The 21625-nt window shown below is 37.5% G+C and overlaps 1 protein-coding gene across 6 annotated transcripts in view; it reads left to right on the plus strand.

The window, feature by feature from the left end:
- The window catches only part of LOC127435235 (phospholipase D2-like), a 42390-nt gene that overhangs the window by 6341 nt on the left and 14424 nt on the right, over nucleotides 1–21625 (plus strand). For 2 of the 6 annotated variants that reach the window (XM_051688525.1, XM_051688535.1), the window contains 13 exons: nucleotides 6607–6657; nucleotides 10445–10496; nucleotides 11375–11503; nucleotides 14990–15117; nucleotides 15191–15333; nucleotides 15426–15519; nucleotides 15754–15819; nucleotides 15952–16010; nucleotides 16125–16259; nucleotides 20215–20325; nucleotides 20499–20642; nucleotides 21057–21140; nucleotides 21367–21445. In XM_051688525.1, the coding sequence (XP_051544485.1) occupies nucleotides 6607–6657; nucleotides 10445–10496; nucleotides 11375–11503; nucleotides 14990–15117; nucleotides 15191–15333; nucleotides 15426–15519; nucleotides 15754–15819; nucleotides 15952–16010; nucleotides 16125–16259; nucleotides 20215–20325; nucleotides 20499–20642; nucleotides 21057–21140; nucleotides 21367–21445 (1275 nt within the window). Of the gene's footprint in view, nucleotides 1–9; nucleotides 28–6606; nucleotides 6658–10444; nucleotides 10497–11374; nucleotides 11504–14989; nucleotides 15118–15190; nucleotides 15334–15425; nucleotides 15520–15753; nucleotides 15820–15951; nucleotides 16011–16124; nucleotides 16260–20214; nucleotides 20326–20498; nucleotides 20643–21056; nucleotides 21141–21366; nucleotides 21446–21625 lie in introns of those variants that run through there. The other 4 variants (XM_051688528.1, XM_051688544.1, XM_051688554.1 and 1 more) reach the window with 4 other exon arrangements.

The raw sequence follows: 21625 nt of genomic DNA on the forward strand, positions 1-21625 counted from the left end.
TTGAGAAAATCTCGATGTCTCCCAATGGTAACGCTAATTTTTCAAAATGAATTGTTATTTGCTATTACTGCTGCAACCTTTATTAAATTAACCGGTGTTTAATTACTGTGTTTTGGCAAGGTTTTAAATAGGGTGCATTGCTCAGAACAGTAGCCTAAAACTATGTCTAAATCTATAGCTGGCAGATAACGCAGCTAGTGATGAAAACCGTTTCTGATGAGCTAGCTAGCTAGTTTCACTTACCGTCAAACTTTGTGAGGTACCAACGGTGTACACTGACGGGACAGCCATATCCGTTTAGGACAGATATTTCACAAACCCCATTTCATGTTCTGTCCAATTTTTGAGCATTCGCAGGTGAAATGCCTCGAACACAACCGTGATCTCTCTGATATCCCTCCTTCTTCGAAATGCAAAAAAATCAAGCCATCGGCCCGCAACCAGGGTATTTGGGGGATTGAGAAAAGGGTTTTGGGAGAGCCACACCCTAAAACGCACCTCCTCACCATCTCTGTTGGCTATGCATCTTTTTTACTTACTGTCAAAGCTCAACGCAGGCTGGTGGTTGGAGGGGAGTGGTTATAGGAAGTTCTGCCCAAGCCGTCAAACTAACATCATCAGAAAAGGAATGTCATTCCAGAGGCGAAGCAAATTTTCAGATTTTGAATGAAAATTCGAAGATAAACAATTTTTTCCTGTGGATTAACTTGCACGGATGAATTGTTCACCACAAGAGTAGTAATGTGCGCTAACAAAGTAAATAGGGTCAATTTTGATCAAGATACATCATGATGGCGCTGCGGATGGCCGCCTTGGTGTGGAGCACTCCTATTGTTTTGTTGTTTTTGTTTGTTTGTCCTGTGTTTAGTAATCTTTTTCCAGTCAGTTTTACCAGAGATGGGGAGGTTTACATGCGGACTTTAAAGTGCTCGCCTGTTTCATTCTCCCTCTCTCTCCTCAACAGTTCTCTGTAACTTTTAACTGTCTTGTCTAATGATAAAAAGGCAAATATCAATCAAACTAATATAATCTTACTCTGAAGCACGTATTCTAACAGTCTTTCCTCAATAGTTACCTGTCACTTTTTTAATGATAAAAGGCAAATATAAATCAAGCTTCTATTATATACCGTCTGCAAATATGCTGTTAGATATTTGTGAGGTCAGAGCTCATCTAATGTCTTGCTCTGAAGCGCATATTCCATTAGCCAGAAGGATCAGGATCAAAAGTTCCTCTGATTCACAAATCATGACGACAATCCAAGCAGGCGATCCAGGCCGTTTAAATTGTCAGGAAATTGAGGCTCGCGCTGGATCCGCTCGAGCGCGTGAGTCTTTCTAGCAAGTCAAGTCCACTGTCGGCCATGTTTGGAATGCTCATCAGCAGTAAAAATCTGACAACACTGAAATAAATGGTGCTTCTTTACCTCAGATTATGCTAAAAAAAATGGAATTTTTCCATCTTTTATAGCTAATGCGCACGCACGTTCTCGAGTTGATTGACAGGCGATGTCTGTATCTAAAAGGTGATTGGCTCTTTTTCCTGTAAGGTGGGACTTCCTATCTACATCCGTTGACCGTTGGCTGCAGTTGGGCGTTCTAATTTTTTCCCATTCATTTTAATAGAAGTGGCCCATCTCTGCTAAATATTCTCTGTTGCAACTTCAAGGTAAAAGCGCTTCACGTGTGCTATAAATAAATGTCTTATTCACTATGTACTGTATGTACAATTGGTTTGATTCTGTGTTTTTTGAGAAAATGCGATTGCTAACGTGGACATGCCATCCATGGTTGCTGGACGACTGTGTGTACTGTTATTTCCTTCTTCCTAATATATTAACATTTTCTTCATGTGCAAATAAATTACTACAATTTGATGACTAAACAGAAATCAGAAGAAACTGCTATCTACCATTTAAAATACAATGTTTTTTTTACAAAGTTAAAGTTTTGTGTGAAATTGAGTAAATATAGTGCTAAATAAGAGTTTTTTTTTTTAATCTATTTTATGTTTGTTATTTACTATACTAAATTGTGTGATACATCAGCATTGTATCAGCCTATATCGGCCACCCTGCTCTCAGGATATCGGCATCGACCATTAAAAAACTCATATTGGTTGACCACTAATCATAATCATATAATCTGTAAATAAGGTATAAATGCATATATACAGTAAATAAGATATAAATGCATAGAAATATCTGCATAGTGTCTTAATAATACAGAAACTATGTACATTATATTTTGTAGGATTCATCTAGTAAAATAGTGTTTCCTTATTTTGTAGTGGGGTCTGGGGGCATGCTCCCCTGTGAGAATAATAAAAAAAAAAAAAAAAAAAGAACAGCACCAAAGCATGTGATTTTAGTGAGTTTAGGAACAGGATTTCTACATTTTCTTGAGTAGCTTAAATGTAAATATGGGATACAATGCACCTGTAGACTTAAAGTATTCACATGACCTCACTTTCTCACAATGGCTTAAAAAATAATACCATGGTAAAGGGATGGTAATAACATGGTATTTTGATTTAAACTATGTTATATAAATGATATTCTAAGGTATCTGAAGTATTTAAGTACTCCAGGTTATTTTCCATTATCTAAGCATCTGTAGCATTTTCTATTTACATTTTTTTTTTTTTTTATTTACTTTAAAGGGATAAAAAGCTCTGTAGGTCCATACAATGCAAGTGAATGGTGATCAGACCTTTGTAGCTCCAAAAATCACATAAAGGAAACATAAAATTAACCATTCCGACTCCAGTGGTTTAATCTCTGTCTTCTGATTCAATCCAATCAGTTTTGAGTAAGAAAAGACCAAAATATAAATCCTTTTTCATTATAAATCGTGACAGCAGTCTCCTTGGCGATCATGATTTCAAGCTCAATTACTCTTCTTATTGCGCCATCTAGCACTCTGCGCCTAGATTGTTTTTAGAGCAGGTGTCACAAAGATTCAACATTCTAAACAAGTTCAGGCTGCATAGAGGGGACTGTTGCAGTGTTTCATATTATTCCAGATTGTTCTGCACTAGGTGAAATTTCAGCGCATAAACGGTAAGGCAATGCTTTTTTCCTCTTCTGCTCTAGTGTACTAAGGGGCTGCCGTGCCTTGTTAAAACTGTGTATGTTTACTGTTTCAGTACTGTTACGAATGTTGCCTATATGCTTTCATAAATTATAGCCTATTGCAACAGTACTTGCTAGGAGAAGGAATTTGATAGTAAGCAATTTCAGGTCAGGTTCGGGCTCTGACGGTACAATTCGGGTAGGGTCGGACCACACGGTCTCGGGAAGGGTTGGGTTCGGGTTTAAGGCCCGTGCAAACCTCTACTTTGTATGCTGCCTTTACGTGATTGTGATGAGGAGGAGGGCATGGCCGGGCTGTGATGGTGCACGGCCGGCGCTGAATCAGCTGATCAGCAGGAGAGTGAGATAAAGGGGAGCCGGAGGCACCAGTTTGAGAGAGGGAGAAGCATGCGGCCGTGCTGCATGTGTGTTCATCTTATGTTTTATGTTCTATGTTGTTTTAAGTTAATTTATACCATTAAACTTTATGTTGACTGTTCAGCCGGTTCCCGCATCCTTATACTGTTACAGTGGTGCCGAAACCTGGGAAGGAGGAGGGATGCGCTGTTGCGGAGTCCTCGCCGCTGCAGTCCACCCGAGGAGCAGCCGCGGCCATCTGCCTAGGGACGGAGGTGTCGCTGCCGAGAGCCCCCCTCCAGAGGTGGGGGGGGGGTTTAAGTCAGTCTGGTGGCACCCCGGCCTGAATCAGGCGGGGGAGGAGTGTGACGAGGAGGAGGGCATGGCCGGGCCGTGATGGTGCATGGCCGGCGCTGAATCAGCTGATCAGTGGGAGAGCAAGATGAAGGGGAGCCGGAGGCACCAGTTCGAGATAGAGATGCAAGCAGCCACGCTGCAGCGTGGGCCATGCACCATCATGGCCCGGCCACGCCCTCCTCCTTGTCACAGTGATATTTGAACCTTCAGAGTTATGGCCACCATTCATTTGCATTGTGAGGACCAACAGAGCTGAGATATTCTTCTAAAAATCTTCATTTGTCTTCTGCAGAAGAACAAAAGACATCATATCAGGAATTTCATGAGGGTGTGTAAATGATAAGAGAATGTTTATTTTTGGGTGAACTATCCCTTTAAGGTGCTATCTGAAATCAAAAAAATTGAATTTCTATGAGACTAGTTATAAATTTCTGACTGTACCCATGAGTAGATCACTTAAATGAGTTCGGACTGTGCTAGTGTGGTGTTTTTCCTACTCCATTGGGCTCTTATTGATTTAATCATCTTTAGGAATATCTTAAGTCAAACAAGGCCAGTTACTTTATTAAACATCATTCATACAGAACATATATTACACAGAAGGAAAACTTTGTCCATAATTTTCCATACATCTTGGATGTCCAGACTTTAAAGCCCTTTATTTATTTGCCCTTGTATTTACAGTGCAATGCTGGTAAGACCATGGATGGCTCCTTATTACTGTGGTTAGGGGCTGTCTTTTTTTTTTTTTTTTTAGATGTTTGAGATGTTTGATTTCCTCCATAGCGTTTTAAACTAGATAATTCTGAGTAGAATTCAAATGGGTAGCAATAGTTTTGTGGTAAGATCTGCCACAGAGACATCAAGGGAAGCCCAGACAGCGTGCGCGCTCCAGAAATACAGTAGGAAAGAGCAGAGCACATCACACGATTGACTTTGTGATGAGTCGCGCATCGCGCGAAAACCAGGCTTGAATCGTGCATGTTTCAGATGAGAGCACGTATAAACGCTCCAAACGGCAGATGAATTCAATATTATTCAGTTTAGCAGAAAAAACACTGCAATAACCAACATTCTTAAAGAATAGTTCACCCAAAAATTCTCACCCTTATGCCATCCCAGATGTGAATGACTTTTTCATCTGCTGAACTTAAATGAAGATTTTTAGAAGAATTTCTCAGCTATTTTGGTCCATACATTGCAAGTGAATAGGTGCCAACATTTTGAAGCTCCAAAAATCACATTAGTCAGCATAAAAGTAATCCATACGACTCCAGTGGTTAAATAAATATCTTCAGAAGTGATATAATAGGTGTGGGTGAGAAACAGATAAATATTTAAGTCCTTTTTTACTATGAACTCTCCTCCCTGCTCAGTCAATCTCCACTTTAACTTTCACATTCTTCTTCTTGTGTATTTGGTGATTCACATTCTTCATGCATACCACCCTCAACTGGGCAGGGAGAAGAATTTCAAGCAAAACGACTTAAATATTCAGAACTACTATTAATTGCAATGTGCATTAAATCTCTTAAACCCTCATCCTCCACAATATTTATCATCATCAGGCTGTCTTTTCACTTTAGATATGGAATGCACATGATTTGTTTCAGGGCAGCAAGCGCCACGTTGAACTCCATATGAAAAGCTTGTCTTGTTCTGCTTTAAGCGCTGACACTGCCGTTGGAATTATAAATCATCTGAATTGTCAGGTAATCATTAGCTGACGCTTCAGAAGCTCGGCAGCAATGGGTACAAACTTGAAATTATGTTAAATTTGAGCAGAGTGTCAACAGACCCTCCACGGGAGAACAAGCTGCGCCGCAGGTTTGTAAGAATTGACATGATTATGTGGTAAAATGCTGACTCACAAAAGACCCAAAGAACTTAACTTTTGTCACAAGTCCCATCAGCGTTTGTTTTACTAGAGGTCCTTTCTCCGGCACGGACTCACTGTTGTGTGTTTGTTTGTAGTGTGTATACGAGTGTAATGTCCCCTCTAGACACATCGCAAGGGTTCCACCCTCTAACGAGTGTTCAGAACTCACACGGAGCTGCATAAAATGTCAGAGTCTAATGTCAAATCGGTACATGCCTTAATCGCGATTAAGAAAAAATTTATGTGCTATACATTTTAAATTAATCGCATGCATTAACGCTGACAGCACTAGTTTAAGCACAGAAATGCGAAGCTCATAATTTTATAAATGTTTTGACTTTTGAAACAATGAGTATTTTAACGTTCAAAAATTGTCCCCCATTCACTTCTACTGTAAGTGCCTCATTGTAATCTAAATTTTTGCTTTTTTAAAAGAAAAGGAGGAATGAGTCAAAATAAATTTTGTGGTAATCAACATTATGCCACAAATGCTGTTGATTGAGCTTAACTTGTATTGAACCCGGAACATTCCTTTAGTGATATGTTGTTGGTATTGTGAGAATCCTTTTTCCTAAAATGTCTTGCCCACCAGAGGTTTTGATTGGTTTTGCCAGTGACTCAGATCTATCTTTCATTGCCTAAAAGTGGTGGGGCATCGCCCCAGTAGTTTGAAAAGTGCTGGGTCAAATGCCAGCCCGCCCCAGATGTTCCAGTGGCCCTGGTGCAGGGATGTGGTGCATTAATGAAGTGTTATGCATTATTAATAGTGATCATTTGGTTCTTACCTTTTAAAAAAAAACATTTGTCTTTTTTTCTTTTAATATCAAATCTTGCTGATGTAAATTGATGTTTATAAAAGATTTGTTCAACTTCTCTCTCTCTCTCTCTCTCTCTCTCTCTCTCTCTCTCTCTCTCCCCCCCCCCCCCCCCCACTGTCTAGTCTAGTGTTTCACCTGGAGCCTGGTTGCCTTGGCAACAGTGGGAACAGCCAGTAAGAGCACTTTGCAACACCCACTAAAATTCTCTCTCTCTCTCTCTCTCTCTCACTCACTCACTCACTCACTCTTCATATTTCAGAGTTTTTGAGTTCAACAGGTGAAAAGCAGCCATTTCACTGTTGACTTTCCCTCGGTTTATTTTGTGTTTGCTTTTCCACAATCTCTTCCTTTTTGATTAAAATCTATTTTAATTAGTTGAAAAGTAATAAAACTGAAATAAAATTTGTATACTTATAGCGTGCTTTTGTTGTTATAAAACTAAATCCCAATACCTAGATTTTATTAAGATCTGCATTATGTTGTTGTCAGTAATGATGTCCCAATCCTGTCCAGTGTTGTTATAGAACCCCAGAGACATGGCTGTAGTAGAGAAATACAATGTCATATTACCTGAAGTATCTTCTGTACACTTCTTTGTTAATCACTTACGACATGGCTTACGACAGTGGTTCTCAACCGGGGGCTGAGACACCCTAGGGGGCTTGAACAAACTTTCAACAAACATTTTTCCTTGATTTTCTTCAGTAACACAACGGAGGTACCAGGTTCTCAGGACAGTATGTACAGCATTCACTAGCTTATATTTCCTACACACAATCTGGATAGGAACAGGGCATTTCCGAGAGAGCAGGTAAAAAAAAAAAAAAGATAAAAATAAATAAATTGTTGGGTTGTTAGATTCCGAAATTATAGAAACATTTTCAGAAATGTACATAAATAAATAAATAAAATAAAAAATAAAAAAGGTATAAAAAGGTCCATTTGATAGAGAATCGTCTGTATCACAGCTGTAGTGCATTTAACTGTTCAGCATTGCTGCCCATAGACAGTCTGGAATGGCTCCAACAGCCACAAGCGGTTTAGTTGTTTTTTACTAGTTATTTTTACTCACTTAAATAAGTACAGATTATGTGATAACACAGTGTTGACAAATCCTGCACCTGTGAATTGGAAAATAGCTTACATGTACTGTAATAACAATAACAAGTGATGGAGTGAACACTAGTGGCAAATAATAAAATCAATAATAAATGGAGAACAGTACATTACAACATACGAAATACAAAAAGATTATGTATAAAAAAAAATGGTTTCCAATAGAAAGAACATGAAACATAAAAGATAAAACATAAAAAATAAAGTAGGTATTTAGAATTTATCTGGAAGATACAGCAGGTATACAGTGCATTCATAAAGTATTCAGACCCCTGATTTTGTTTTCACATTTTGTTATGTTGCAGCCTAAATTATTTTTATTTTTTTTCACATCAATCTACACTCCAGACCCCATAATGACAAAGAAAAAACCTGATTTTTGATAACTTTGCAAATGTATTAAAAAGAAAAAACTGAAATAACACAACCGGACACTGAATAAGTATTCAGTGCCCGGTTGCATAAAACACCTTAAGTATAATTTTCCCTTACGAACACCCTAAAGTTTCCCTTAAATTTAAAGGAGTTGCAGAAAATAACTGTTACATGTTACTTAAGGGGTTTTATAAGTAAAATGTCATAATCCCTTTCGGTTTCCCTTAAGTATTTAATTTTCACTGAAGAGCACCCTTACAACACGTTAAGTGTTGCATAAAGCCCCTTAAGGTTGAGAAAACTTCACATTAAGTGTATGTTAAGAGTTACAAGGTTTCTAAAAAAAACAAGATGGCTTAGTTTATAGAACCAATTGAAGAGCACAGTGAGTCGAGGCGATTTTTTTCGCAATAGAAAAACTATTGCAGGAGTACATATTTTGAACGTCACATAATATGAGAAATCGCCAACAAGCTGGAGGGCAATCTATGATAGTAACACACACAGAAGTGTGCCTAGTATGTTCTGCATCTTTATAAACTGCATAAATGGATGCATTAAAATCATGTCGCAAGTTCATTTGCAGTATATCGCAAATTTGTATATAGGCTATATATCTTACAGTCTTACTGACCAGTACTAATATTCTTAATTTCTATCAGTTGCGATCAGTTCTCTGCACAGTTATACAAGCATCTATACATCTTGCACCACCATCTACCCCATACCTGGCACAGTCATTCAAATTCAAAGGTGTCTTCTTCAGGAGGGCTCTTACTGGCCGTAAAAGCAGAATTGTTCATTAATTGGTCCACATGCAAAACTCGGGATGTTTTTTTTTTTTACTTAAACGGGAAAGATTTGAACACACTAAAAAGTGTTTGAATCTATTAATTTTGAGGATTGTACATCATAAAAAATGGAAATCCACCCATGTTTCCTGCAGAAATTAGTTAGTCTGAAAGTAGGTAGGGACATGTTGTATCCATGGTAAGAGTAGAATTTTATTACGGTAAAATCTGGCTCACTGTAGTAAATTCCTAAACGGTTTCCCTTAGCTAAGAGAAGTGTCTAAGTGATTATATGCAACGCCCTCATGTCATTTCCTTAGGTAAGAGAAAATCACACTTTTAGTGTTATACTTAAGGGAAAAACTTACGGTGTTTTACGCAACCGGGCATAGACCCTTAACTCAGTACTTAGTTGAAGCACCTTTGGCAGCGATTACAGTCTCAAGTCTTTTTGGGTATGATGCGACAAGCTTTGCACACCTGGATTTTGGGATTTTCTGCCATTCTTCTCTGCAGATCTTCTCAAGCTCTGTCAGGTTGGATGGGGACCATCGGTGGACAGTCATTTTCAGGTCTCTCCAGAGATGTTCGATTGGGTTTAAGTCCGAGCTCTGGCTGGGCCACTCAAAGACATTCACAGAGTTGTCCCTAAGCCACTCTTGCATTGTCTTGGCTGTGTGCTTAGGGTCATTGTCCTGTTGGAAGGTGAACCTTCAGCCCAGTCTGAGGTTCTGAGCGCTCTGGACCAGGTTTTCATTAAAGATATGGCCGTCTGGCCACTCTGCCATAAAGCCCAGATTGGTGGAGTGTTGCAGTGATGGTTGTCCTTCTGCAAGTTTCTCCCATCTCCACACATGATATCTGTTGCTCAACCAGAGTGACCATCGGGTTCTTGGTCACCTCTCTTACCAAGGCCCTTCTCCCCCGATTGCTCAGTTTGGCTGGGCGGCCAGCTCTAGGAAGAGTCCTGGTTGTCCCAAACTTTAAGTTTAAATTTAAGAATTATGGAGGCCACTGTGCTCTTGGGAACCTTCAATTCAGCCAAAAAATGTTTGATAGCCTTCCCCAGACTTGGTTTTTGCTCTCATATGCATTTTCAGCTGTGAGACCTTATATAGGTAGACAGGTGTGTGCCTTTCCAAATCATGTCCAATCAATTGAATTTGCCAAACAAAATGTAGAAACATCTCAAAGATGTTCCAGAGAAATGGGATGCACCTGAGTGCCATAGGAAAGTGCCTGAATATTTATGTCAATGTGATATTTCAGTTTTTTCTTTAATAAATTTGCAAAGTTATCAAAAATCTGGTTTTTGCTTTGTCATTATGGGGTAGATTGATGTGGAAAAAAATAATAATTTAAAGCATTTTAGCATAAGGCTGCAGTATAACAAAATGTGAAAAAATGAAGGGGTCTGAATACTTTCCGAATGCACTGTATATGGTAACTGAATCCTTTGGTTCATGGACCTCCTCTATGTGCTATTACACGTGTAAAATTTGTGTTCGCAGCCCAAGGCTTTTGCTTTTTCTGCAGAATTTTTTTTAAATACGATTAAATAACATTGGTTCTTAGAAGGTACTTTCTTTCCATTAGCTTGCAATGAAGTGCAAAAATCAAGTTAAATGGCAAGGGGAAGAATTTTTACCTGAGAACACTTTATTTTTTTTACCTGCAGCTGTCTAATTGGAAGGCCGCTAAGGAGCCCATAGCAGTAATCCTCCCTGCTGGTAATGAAAGCGTGAAAGTCTTGACTAAATACAAAACATCTAATTCTTGCTAGATTTTTTTAGACGATAGTATGTTGAATTAGTTGTTGCTTTGATATGAGTACTGAATAGGGATGGGATGATATATCGATTTTCGATATGTGAGATGTGCAATATAGCGCTTGTTATACAAATGAATGTAAACTTAATGTTATTACTTGTAAATTGTACACATTATTTCAAACATTGACAGCTCATATCATTAATATATATATATATATATATATATATATATATATAATTTCAAGAAATAATATTATTTGCTAGAATGTAGAAATCTTAAAAAGTTAAAATGTTATTAGAATAATCAAGACAAACAAATTACAAAATTAAACATTTTCACATACTTTTTCGGGACAGGTTCTGTTTCTGTTCTATTGCTTGTTCTGCACCTGATCAGCCATTATTTTTGAAGGCTTATTTGTTTGTGATCATTTCTTATAGTTAAAGGTATATGATAAACTCTGTTATTTAAACTTTGAGTATTTAAATTGTGTATTAAAGAACTTTATTTTGATGAGAAATTATAATGTACATTTTGTGCAAGCATTTTTCAAAAATAAACAATTTTCTGCCAGATTTTGTCATTGAAGTGTTATCATATTGGATCGAGATAATATAGAATCATGAACCTCATATCATATATCGGACCCAATCGTGAGATAACCATATTGTCCCATCCCTAGTACTGAAACTAAGATCTGATTCCAATATGACACTAAGATTCCTGACTTGATTTTTCATCTTTAGATCTAATGTCATTATAACTTTTCTGTGCTGCCTATAATACCTAACCTTTTTTTTTTTTTTTTATTGTGTGGGTGGGTGTGTTTGCACAGATCAACAGTTGTCCAGTAGCCTTATGGCTAGTCCTGAGACAGATGCAGTTCAAAGGTTGCGGAAATGTGTGGACTCCGTGCTGTGCAGCCTTACCGAGGGTCAACTTAGATCTATCAAAAACAAATGTGGTGAGAGAAATCACACACAGTAGTAAATAGACCACAGAGTTCTAACTCTGCCTGTAATTTTTTAACTGAACACAATATACCTTTTTTGGCTGGTTCAGGTGTGTTTGATTAGAGCTGGAATTATTCTTCTGTAGCATGATTAAAGGGATAGTTCACCCAAAAATGAAATTTCTCTCATCATTTACTCACACTCATGCCATCCTGGATGTGTATGACTTACTTTCTTCTGCAGGACACAAATGAAGATTTTTAGATGAATAGCTAAGCTCTGTAGGTCCATACAATGCAAGTGAATGGTGACCAAACCTTTGAATCTCCAAAAAATCACATAAATTCAACATTCAAATAATTCATACGACTCCAGTAGGTAAATACATTATTTAAAAGTGATATGAAAAAGTGTGGGTGAGAAACAGATCAATATTTAAGTCCTTTTTTCTTTTTTACCATAAATCTCTACCTTTGACCAGTCCTGACCAGTAGGTGGCAATATGCAAAAAAAAAAAAATAAAAAAAAAAATAGGAATGTGGAAGTTAAAGTGGACATTTATAGTAGAAAAGGACTTAAATATTGATCTGTTTCTCACCCACACCTATCATATAGTTTCAGAAAACATGGATTTAACCACTGGAGTCTTATGGATTACTTTTACACTGACTTTGTGATTTTTGCAGATTCAAAGTTCTGGTCACCATTCACTTGCATTGTATGGAACTTCTTCAAAAAAAAATCTTCATCTGTGTTCAGCAGAAGAAAGATAGTCATACACATCTGGAATGGCATGAGGGTGAGTAAATTATGAAAGAATTTTCATTTTTGGTCGAACTGTCCCTTTAAGCATGGTGATGTACACAGTCTGTATTTGAATTGTCTAAAACAAAAAGCTTGTCACTGTTAAGCTTGTTATTCAGCATTTGCCACATAGCAAGGATGACCTTTCTGAACTTCAGTGCAGATGAACACAGTAAATCACAGACTGTTATTTGGTTTATAGGCATGCTGTTTATGGTCTTTTGCCATTGTTGGCCTTTATTATTAAGTGGAGGATAAGAATTGAATTGAGAATTTATTTTTTGTGTCTAAATCTTTCATCATGGTCTATCCATTATCCTCACTTCAGTGCATATTTTGTTATTTTGATTAGATAAACCAAATGTTCTAAATTGATGCGAGGGCATGCTAAGAATAATTTGACTGTATGGAAACATGAAGCACACACAATACATTGTTTCTCCAACTTCATATCTTAATAATAAATAATAATTATAGACCTTGTTCCTCATTAAACCTCATCTGGTGAATATATATGTATCAACAAACCTGACAAAGTAAGGGAAGTATATGACATTTTTAACATTCTATTGGCTGATAAATCGTTATCAGCCTTTCCCACAACCTTAGTAATCGTATTGGCAAAATCCATCAGTCGACCTCTAATTCAAACCTGTGTTCCCATGAGCACAGCTATTCTTTTTTTTTTTCATGAGCTCTGCAGCTTGCATCTAGAGATAGCAGTTAGAGTTGCAGGTACAGGAATATGTACTGAGAACATAGAACATTTTCTGATATGGACAATAAAGGTTCTAGACTAATGTTTGACCCCTGGAAAGATTCCCCAGCAAATAGAAATTTCCATATTCACTGAATCTTTTTATGTCCTCTAACAAAGGACATACTTATCATTGCAATTAATTACAGAAAACAGACACAAAGCATGTTGTGACATTGTTTTTATTACAGAATAATAACAATGTTCAGTTAACTGCTTCACAATTAAGAGTTAACAACTACATCCACCACTACATATTCTTTATTTAAACACTTGTTTGCCTCCGAGAACAAATGATTATTTGTGCCACATCCATTTGTCAATCAGGCTTTAAGAGGAGGCATGCAAATTTAGCATGTATGACTGTGAGTCCTAACACTTCACTGTGAAATTTTTTTGAAAAATGTGGAATGCAGAGAGAGATATGACCAGCTTCACAGCTGGTACAACAGGCCTTAAGTTTTCTCTCATTCACAGACTTCTAGTAGGATCATGTTCTTGAACAGATGAGACTGAAACTCATCTGTTCTTTAACCGCTGGTGATTTAACATGGTAGATACCAAGGCCTGTCACAGCGGCTGTTCATCAAAACACAGCGATAAATGGAGGGGCAGAGTGGGAAGGAGAGAGAGCAGATGTGATTAAAAAAGAGAGAGAAGGACCATTATAGGAATTATTCTAGACAAAAAATACTCAGTTCTTATTACTCAGTTCAACATTGGGGAAAAAAACCTTCAGTTCAGTTCTTAAAGGAATAGTTCACCCAAAAAATGAAAATTATCTTATCATTTAATCACCCTTATGCCATCCCACATGTGTATGACTTTCATTCTTTAGCCGAACACAGACAAAGATTTTTAGAAAAAATCCGCTCTGTAGGTCCATACAATGCAAGTGAATGGTGACCAGACCTTTGTAAATCCAAAAATCACAAAGGAATCTTCAGAAGCAAGATAATAGGTATGGGTGAGAAACAGAACAATATTTACGTTTTTTTTTTATTTACTCTAAATCTCCACTTTATCTTTCCCTTTCAGATGTGAAAGTGAAAGTGGAGTAAGAATGTAGAGTTAAAAAAGTACTTAAGTGTTGATCTGTTTCTCACCCATACCTATTATATCGCTTCAGAAGACAGAGATTTAACCACTGGAGTCTTATGGATTACTCTTATGGGTCACCATTAACTTGTATTGTATGGACCTACAGAGCTGAGATATTCTTCTAAAAAGAATTTTGTGCTCTGCAGAAGAATAAAAGTCATACACATCTGGGCTGGCATGAGGAATAAATTATGAGAGAATTTTCATTTTTGGGTGAACTATCCCTTTAACTGATTTTTATTCATGGCCCAGATTTTACAATGGACAGGAAGTAGCGACCCAACACACTACCAAAATTGTTACTGATCATACAAAATTAAACAAAAATATCCTTAAAATCAATCATTAAAATGTATTTATATTACCATGAACTGCATATGCAGTTGCAAGTGGAAATTTAATTGGGATAGTTCACCCAAAATTACAAACTCTATTCATTTTCTCTAAAATGGTGCCTCAGTCACCATTCACTTTCATTGCATCTTTTTTCCATTCAATCAAATGTGAATGCTGACCCAGACTGACCATTCTGCCTAACGTCTACTTTTGTGTTCCACAGAAAAACGTCATATGAGTTTGCAACAACATGAGTGTGTTGAAATTAAATCTCTTTACTTTAGTCTGGGTTGTATTTTCTTTAACCTTGCATAGTTTTGTTCAGGTTTTTTGAGGATACCGCACAACCTGTCCATGTTGGCATCTGTCTGATTTGTGTTTTTGCTATTCTAACTATGTATTATGGTTAGATGCATTTTATTTTTGCAAATAGAATAGTCGCAACCAACCAGTTGAGTTCCACTGCCTTAGATTTTGTGTTTGTATGTCTCTCTGTCAGAGGAGCGTGACTTTTTTGTGGTGCATCACCTGGCAGAGCTGAAGGAGGGAGCCATCTCTCCTCTCATCCATGGCACGCCTATCACTTGCAATGTGGAAAATATGGAAAGATACACCACCCGCTCCAAGGTACGTTTGTAGTTTTGTACATAAGTGCATATTATTGTGTTATATCTTAAGAGTCTAAATATCCTGTATGTAGGTACACGTTTGCACTCTGTACACAGTCTGTCTGACGCATGGCGAGTTCACATGGACGGTGAAAAGAAAGTACAAGCATTTCCAGGAGCTCCACAGAGACCTGTACAAACACAAAGTAATGTTGCAGTTTTTGCCTCTGGGGAGGTGAGGTTACACACAGGCACATGCATATTCACAATGACTCATTTGTTTTGGCTGGAGTTTTGACCTAGCATTGTGCTCTGTGTGTACTTTAGATTTGCCATGCAGAGACAACAGCTGGCAGGTTTGACAGAAGAGATGCCGACTTTACATAGAACAGATCGAATCAGAAGAACGTTTTGCAAACCGGTACAAACTGATGCAACTAATGTGTATACTAAAGCAATAGTTGTAGCTTGCAGGTCTTTATTAAATAATGTGTCAGTCAGAAACCTTCTTGAGGGATTTTTCTGATACCAGAAGAAACTTTTTTGACCAAACCGTTGTTATTAAATAAAGTTTTACAAGCTACTACAGTACAGAGTATGGGACTGTGCAATGGGTGTTTATTTATTTTTTTATTCATTTATATGAGTTTTTCAGAAATACCTGGAGGAATATTTGAACAGTTTACTGGAAATCTCCTTCTACAGGAACTATCATGGGATGGTGAGAGGCTCACACACACAAACACACACACATTCACAACTACACAGTTGTACACCAAATTTTGTTTTGGCCCGTGTTTTTTCATACAAGTGTGTGTGTGTGTGTGTGTGCGTGCGTGCATTGTGTACATAGTTGGACTTCCTGTCGATCAGTCCGCTCTCCTTCATCAGAGACCTTGGTCCCAAAGGCCTGTGAGTTGAGATTGATTTTCTTGTTTTGTGATTGTCGAATTCAATGTTATTCCATTGTTGTTTGGATGTGTTTTTGTTACATAAATTTAGTTTTTGTTTGATTTTTTTCCTCAGAGAAGGTTATATTTTTAAAAGGTCCGGAGGTCACCGCATCCAGGGGGTCAACTGTTTCGGACACCATCAGTTTTGCTTCCGATGGTCTCGTCGCTGGCTGGTGGTGAAGGATTCATTCCTCCTTTACATGTCCAGGTGGGTTTCTCTAGCACACACTTATACAGATACACCCACGTGTCTATGTTAACTTTAAGCTTTTCTATGTTGTTTCATGTTGCAACATGTTTTTAGAAGAGCTGTGAATACTGGCTGTGGCACATAGCAGCCACTAATTTTTGCAAACTAGTTCATTTTTTTTTTTGTTCAAGTTATTCAGCATGTCACATTTTTCAGTACATTCCATTGTCATGTGACAAATAAATGTCTAATTTTACCCTCAGAACACATGAACTTTGCTTGTTGGCACATCCAGCAAAGAGACCCTATGTCTAGAATGTTTCATTTAGATTGTGCTGTGTAGAGTGGAAAGGGTTGTCTCTCAAAACAAATATTCCTTCCTTCCTGCATCAGAATCACAGTAGGTCATTGAAAGGTTAAAGGTGTAGTTGGAGTTTAAAGTGCTGGGATTGCTAGGATTGGAAACCTGTCAAACAAGTTCTCCCATTAGCTTATCAGTGTAGGGGACATTGGCATCCTGTTTCCATGCACCATCAATTTAGAGTTCTGTCACCCAGTGTGGATGGAAGTTTGTCTATAATATAAATCGAAATGGTTTTGCACTGGTCTGGATTGTTGCATTTTTCAAACACAACTTACACACCTTACAACGAAATTACAATGTAACCAACTGCATCATATCTCAGGAAACACGCATTACACAGTATTTTTCTTTCTTCCTGTAATAGCTTGAGCCAGTATAAGTACGTTTCTTGCGGTAACCATATAAGATGACGGTATGCCAAAGTTTTCCAGATTACTTTCACAAGGGCAAACAGTACATTTCAGTAAGTAAGTTTCCTGGAAAACCTAGATGCAACTTTGCCCAGCCCTTCATTGTGTACTAGTAAAAACCCTGAGAGTAAAAATGTAACTGATGTACAGATATACATTAGACTAAAACAAAGGCTGCAAATCATACAATATAGAACATTTGAGACTTGTGATGTGTTGTGATGGAAATTTCAGTCCTGCCTATTTACATATAAAACATTTCCACATAAATAAAGATCAGAATGATTGTCTTAGTGGCTGACCAGTCTGATCTGGGTGTGGACCACCTCATCATACTGTATTTATCTAGATTAAGTGTTTTTAGTACACAATAGCACTATGTATAACATCTGTTTTTTCCTCAAATCCTTGATGTATGTCATGAAATCTACAGTCCATCTCCTCTCTTTAATAGTCATTATCTTAACACATGCACCTTTCTCTAGTATACTATCTTTGAGGGTGGATCTGTCTCCACTCCCCTGACTTCCTGTCCCTGTCTCAGAGCTACAGTTATTCAGAGAAGGTGCATAGCTACAGATTACTGCTGGGAGCATGTCCTTGAGGTCCAGGGAGGGCTTGGTTTAGCAAAACTGCCACCTGGACCTCCTGCCCTTCTGCACAGTCCGTCCTCACTTCCTCCAGCACAAGGAATTTACTGCCTCTTTCCATTTTCACACTTCCCCGTTTACACTTTAAATCCTCTTTGAGTTGTACTTCATTTCAATTAAAAGCTGTGTGATTGCCACATCTCCTTCTTTCCCTTTTCATTTTCCTAAAAATCTTTAAAAATCTTTAAAGGTCAAGTGTGTAATTTCTGCATTACTAGCATCACCAAACGGAATTGCAAAAACGGTGATCCCAAACACTCCCTCTCTCTGCCATAATAGATAATTCTGCACACTGGCGGTCCATGAGGAAATTTTCTAGGGAGGCAAATATTTAAACAATATTGATAAATCAAACCAATACAAGATTGCATTAGGTTTTATTTTCTTTCTTGCTGATAATTATGCTCCAATGCAAGGATGATCTCTCCCCAATATATTACATACACTGTAAAGACATATGAAAGAATTGTCAGAAAAGTCCAATTAGACCATTAGACATTTTTAAATAGTTGCACTTTTTTTATGTATCATATTTGATACATTAGGCTTTAAAGTTCATTATCCTCCTGAGACCCAGCAATTGATTTTTGTGTAGGACATTTGTTATTTAAGTTTTTGCTACAGTGGTAGATCTTATGGTATTATCAGAGGACTCCCTGGGCTTTTCAGAGATAGCAAATGTTTGAGAGTTTGGCCATGACAACTTCCTCTCCTTGGTCTATAAATATGGATTGAAATGTATCACAGTTCAATTCAGCACATCAGATAAAATATGAATAAAAAATAATTGTTTTCAATGAAAAAAAATGATCTTATGTATTTTATGCACCAATCACTTTATTAATTTAGACATTTAAAAAAAGGGAAATTGTAAAACTTTTTTTTCACTAGGTCTCAGGAACTTCAGGGACATCATAATAGTTTGTAATGTAAAATAATGAGATATTTATAATAACAGAGCAGGCTACATATATGAAAATACACAAAAATATTAGTTCACACTTTGAATATTTCGTATAAAAAGTATATGTTAGAATTTTTAAAGCTCTATGATTTTTATTTGTTTTTTTTTTTTTATAGTGGGCATGAATGGAATGGAATGGTGATTGAGAGCTATATCTCAAAAGCCTGTTGTTTCATATTTGATACATATGGATTTCAGCATGCTTTTTCAATAAAATATTACACAAAATTTTAACCAAGCTTAAGTTGTTTATATTCAGCAAATACTCATTTTAAAATATCAGTAACAATATAATCAATACTGTCACTTTTACTTTATTAAAATAAGCTGTCATGTATCCCAACTTAAGGGTTTAATATCGATCTAATTTAAATAGATCGATATTAACATTGAAACCAATTTTTTCACAAATAACCACTAGATGGTGCCATAAACATGTGAAACTTACCATAAGTTTTTTGGGTTTTCAGCTTGAACAGAGAGGGAGACAGGAGCCGTCAAACGTTGCGTATCATATTTGATACATACGGCATAATAGAGTTAAAATAATCTTGATAATTAACGATGCAGTATAATCTTCTGATCACACTTCAGACCCAACACTTTAAAATTCAGATGATAAAAACAAACATTTATAAATGAATGGAAGGCCCCATTCAATGTAACATCTGCTTACCAACTTAAGTGTTCAGCAACTCCATCCTCCGCTCCTTCATTGAGTTGAATTTATATATGATTCTGCTGATCTTTCCTGTCTTAAGATGCTTCAACAGTTTGGATTTCATTGTTATTTTGGCTAAATTTGAAAGACTTCCTTCAACTGTCCTGTTGCGCCATTAACCACAAGAAGGCTTGATGATGCACTAAGATGATAATGAAAGCTGACTGGCTTGAAAAGTTACCTCTGTTAATAATACTGTAGGTTATGTATGCAAAAGGAGGCAAAGTTCATCTTGCCTCTGTTTTGCCTTTTTCATACACTTTTTGGATGAAAGCAAATGAAAATCCATTCTGATTGGTCAGTTTACTAATGAGAAGAGGCTTTATGCCATCAGACTCCTGCCATATTTATAGATTCATACAGTAATTTATACTCGCCTGGGCTACTGTGCATGAAAGAAATAGTTTTTTCGTTTTTGTTTACACTAAAGCGTCGGAATTATGCAAATTGTTAGGTAAATTGATTAAACTACTTTTTATTAAAACTGTTAATTTAATTGTTGTTGTTCCATTTATTTTAAATACCATTTTTGAGGAGGCTCAGCCTCCCTTGCCTCTTCTGACGGACCGCCATTGATCCTGCACGAAACTCACACCATTGGTTGAACCAGTGTTGCTGTGTCAGGCTGGCCAGGATGTTCAAACAAACAGAGCAATGTTTTGATCACAGTATTTACACTTTTCGGGTAAATCAACCTACAAATGGCGTATTTTTTTGCATTTCTTCCAATGTGTTAAATAGTGGCTTGTCTACCCCGAATGGCTCCAAGTGATACACACTTTAATATGGATTACTCGAAATGTTTAATGATTACATTTTAGTGACTCATGTTTTTTTCCCCCTGTCATTGCTGTTGGTGAGCAGAGACCCAGGCATTGTGTCATTTGTTCTGCTGTTTGATCCTGAACTAAAGGTGTTGGTTGGGAGTTGCTACACTGATACCAAGCATGGAGTCTGCATTGAGAACTTCAGCAGGTAAATGGTGCACTACTGAGCATCTGGATCTGTCAAGAGCTGGTCATTAGTATTGGATAGGTTTTAGGACCAAGATTAGGAAGTCTTCCTACCATTGGAACCGATCTGACTGATTGTTTAGCAAAGACATTACAGCAATGTGCAGCAGCAGCTGATGCGTGTGTGTTTTGTAGGAAGCTGGTAATTAAGTGCAGTAGCTACCGGCAGGCTCAGTGGTGGAGTCACGAGATTCGGAGTATCTCTGAGCCCTGTGATTTCAGCCAGACACATCGCTTTGAAGGCTTCGCCCCACCCAGACCGGATACACTCACAAAGTGGTGTGTGCATTTATGGAATATTTCCAAAGATGTACTTTCTTTCAAAGAAGATTGATTGATTCATTCATTGTTTCATTGACTGACTTGTTTGTGTAAAGGTGTGGTCACACTAGACTTTGTGCGGTATTCACTTTCATTCATAAGCAAGTGTTTGTGCGAAGTAGGAACTAAAGCACCTGCAAAGAAGTGTTGTTTTCTACTGTGTACCAAGTTTGGTGGACTCGGATATGTGAATTTGTATAGCAAAAAGACATTTGACCAATTGTCATTTATCATTGTCATTTATTATTTATAAAAACAGAAGCCCTAGATTATGATACTATATCCTGTTGATAATATACCCAAAGCCTAGTGTGACCGCACTTTTATGAAGTGGGTATTGACCGAATGACTAACTGATTGGTTGTTTGACAGGTATGTCAATGGGAATGGGTATTTCTCAGACGTGGCTGATGCACTGGAACAAGCCAAGGAGGAGATCTTCATCACTGATTGGTGGTCAGTGCTCTACCACACACACATGTACATGGCCTACATTGGGTAGTATCTGAGATATTTCAGTTATACAATACTGATTTCATTGTTCTGTCATGCTACTTTACATATCAAGTTCATCTGAACCAAAAACAAAGGTATTACATTTCAATCCCTCAGTTAAGTGTTTTATGTTAAAGGGAGATGTGAGTGTAATATGATGTAATTTGATGAGTGTCTCTCTCCACAGGCTCAGTCCAGAGGTTTTCCTCAAACGTCCAGCAACAGGAACGTACTGGCGCCTGGACAAGATTCTCAAACGCAAAGCAGTATGGAGATAAAACCTTTTCTCTCCCTCTCTCTATCTCTCCTTCTCACACACAGGGTTCCCACGGTCATTGAAAATCTGGAATTATCAGGGAATTCTAAAATTGGGATTTCCAGGCCTGGTGAAGTCATGGAAATGTTCATAGTGAATCCACATTTTTCTAGTTAATGGTTAGAAATGG

Source organism: Myxocyprinus asiaticus, chromosome 4, assembly GCF_019703515.2.
Source record: "Myxocyprinus asiaticus isolate MX2 ecotype Aquarium Trade chromosome 4, UBuf_Myxa_2, whole genome shotgun sequence".
Taxonomy (NCBI): Eukaryota; Metazoa; Chordata; class Actinopteri; order Cypriniformes; family Catostomidae; genus Myxocyprinus; species Myxocyprinus asiaticus.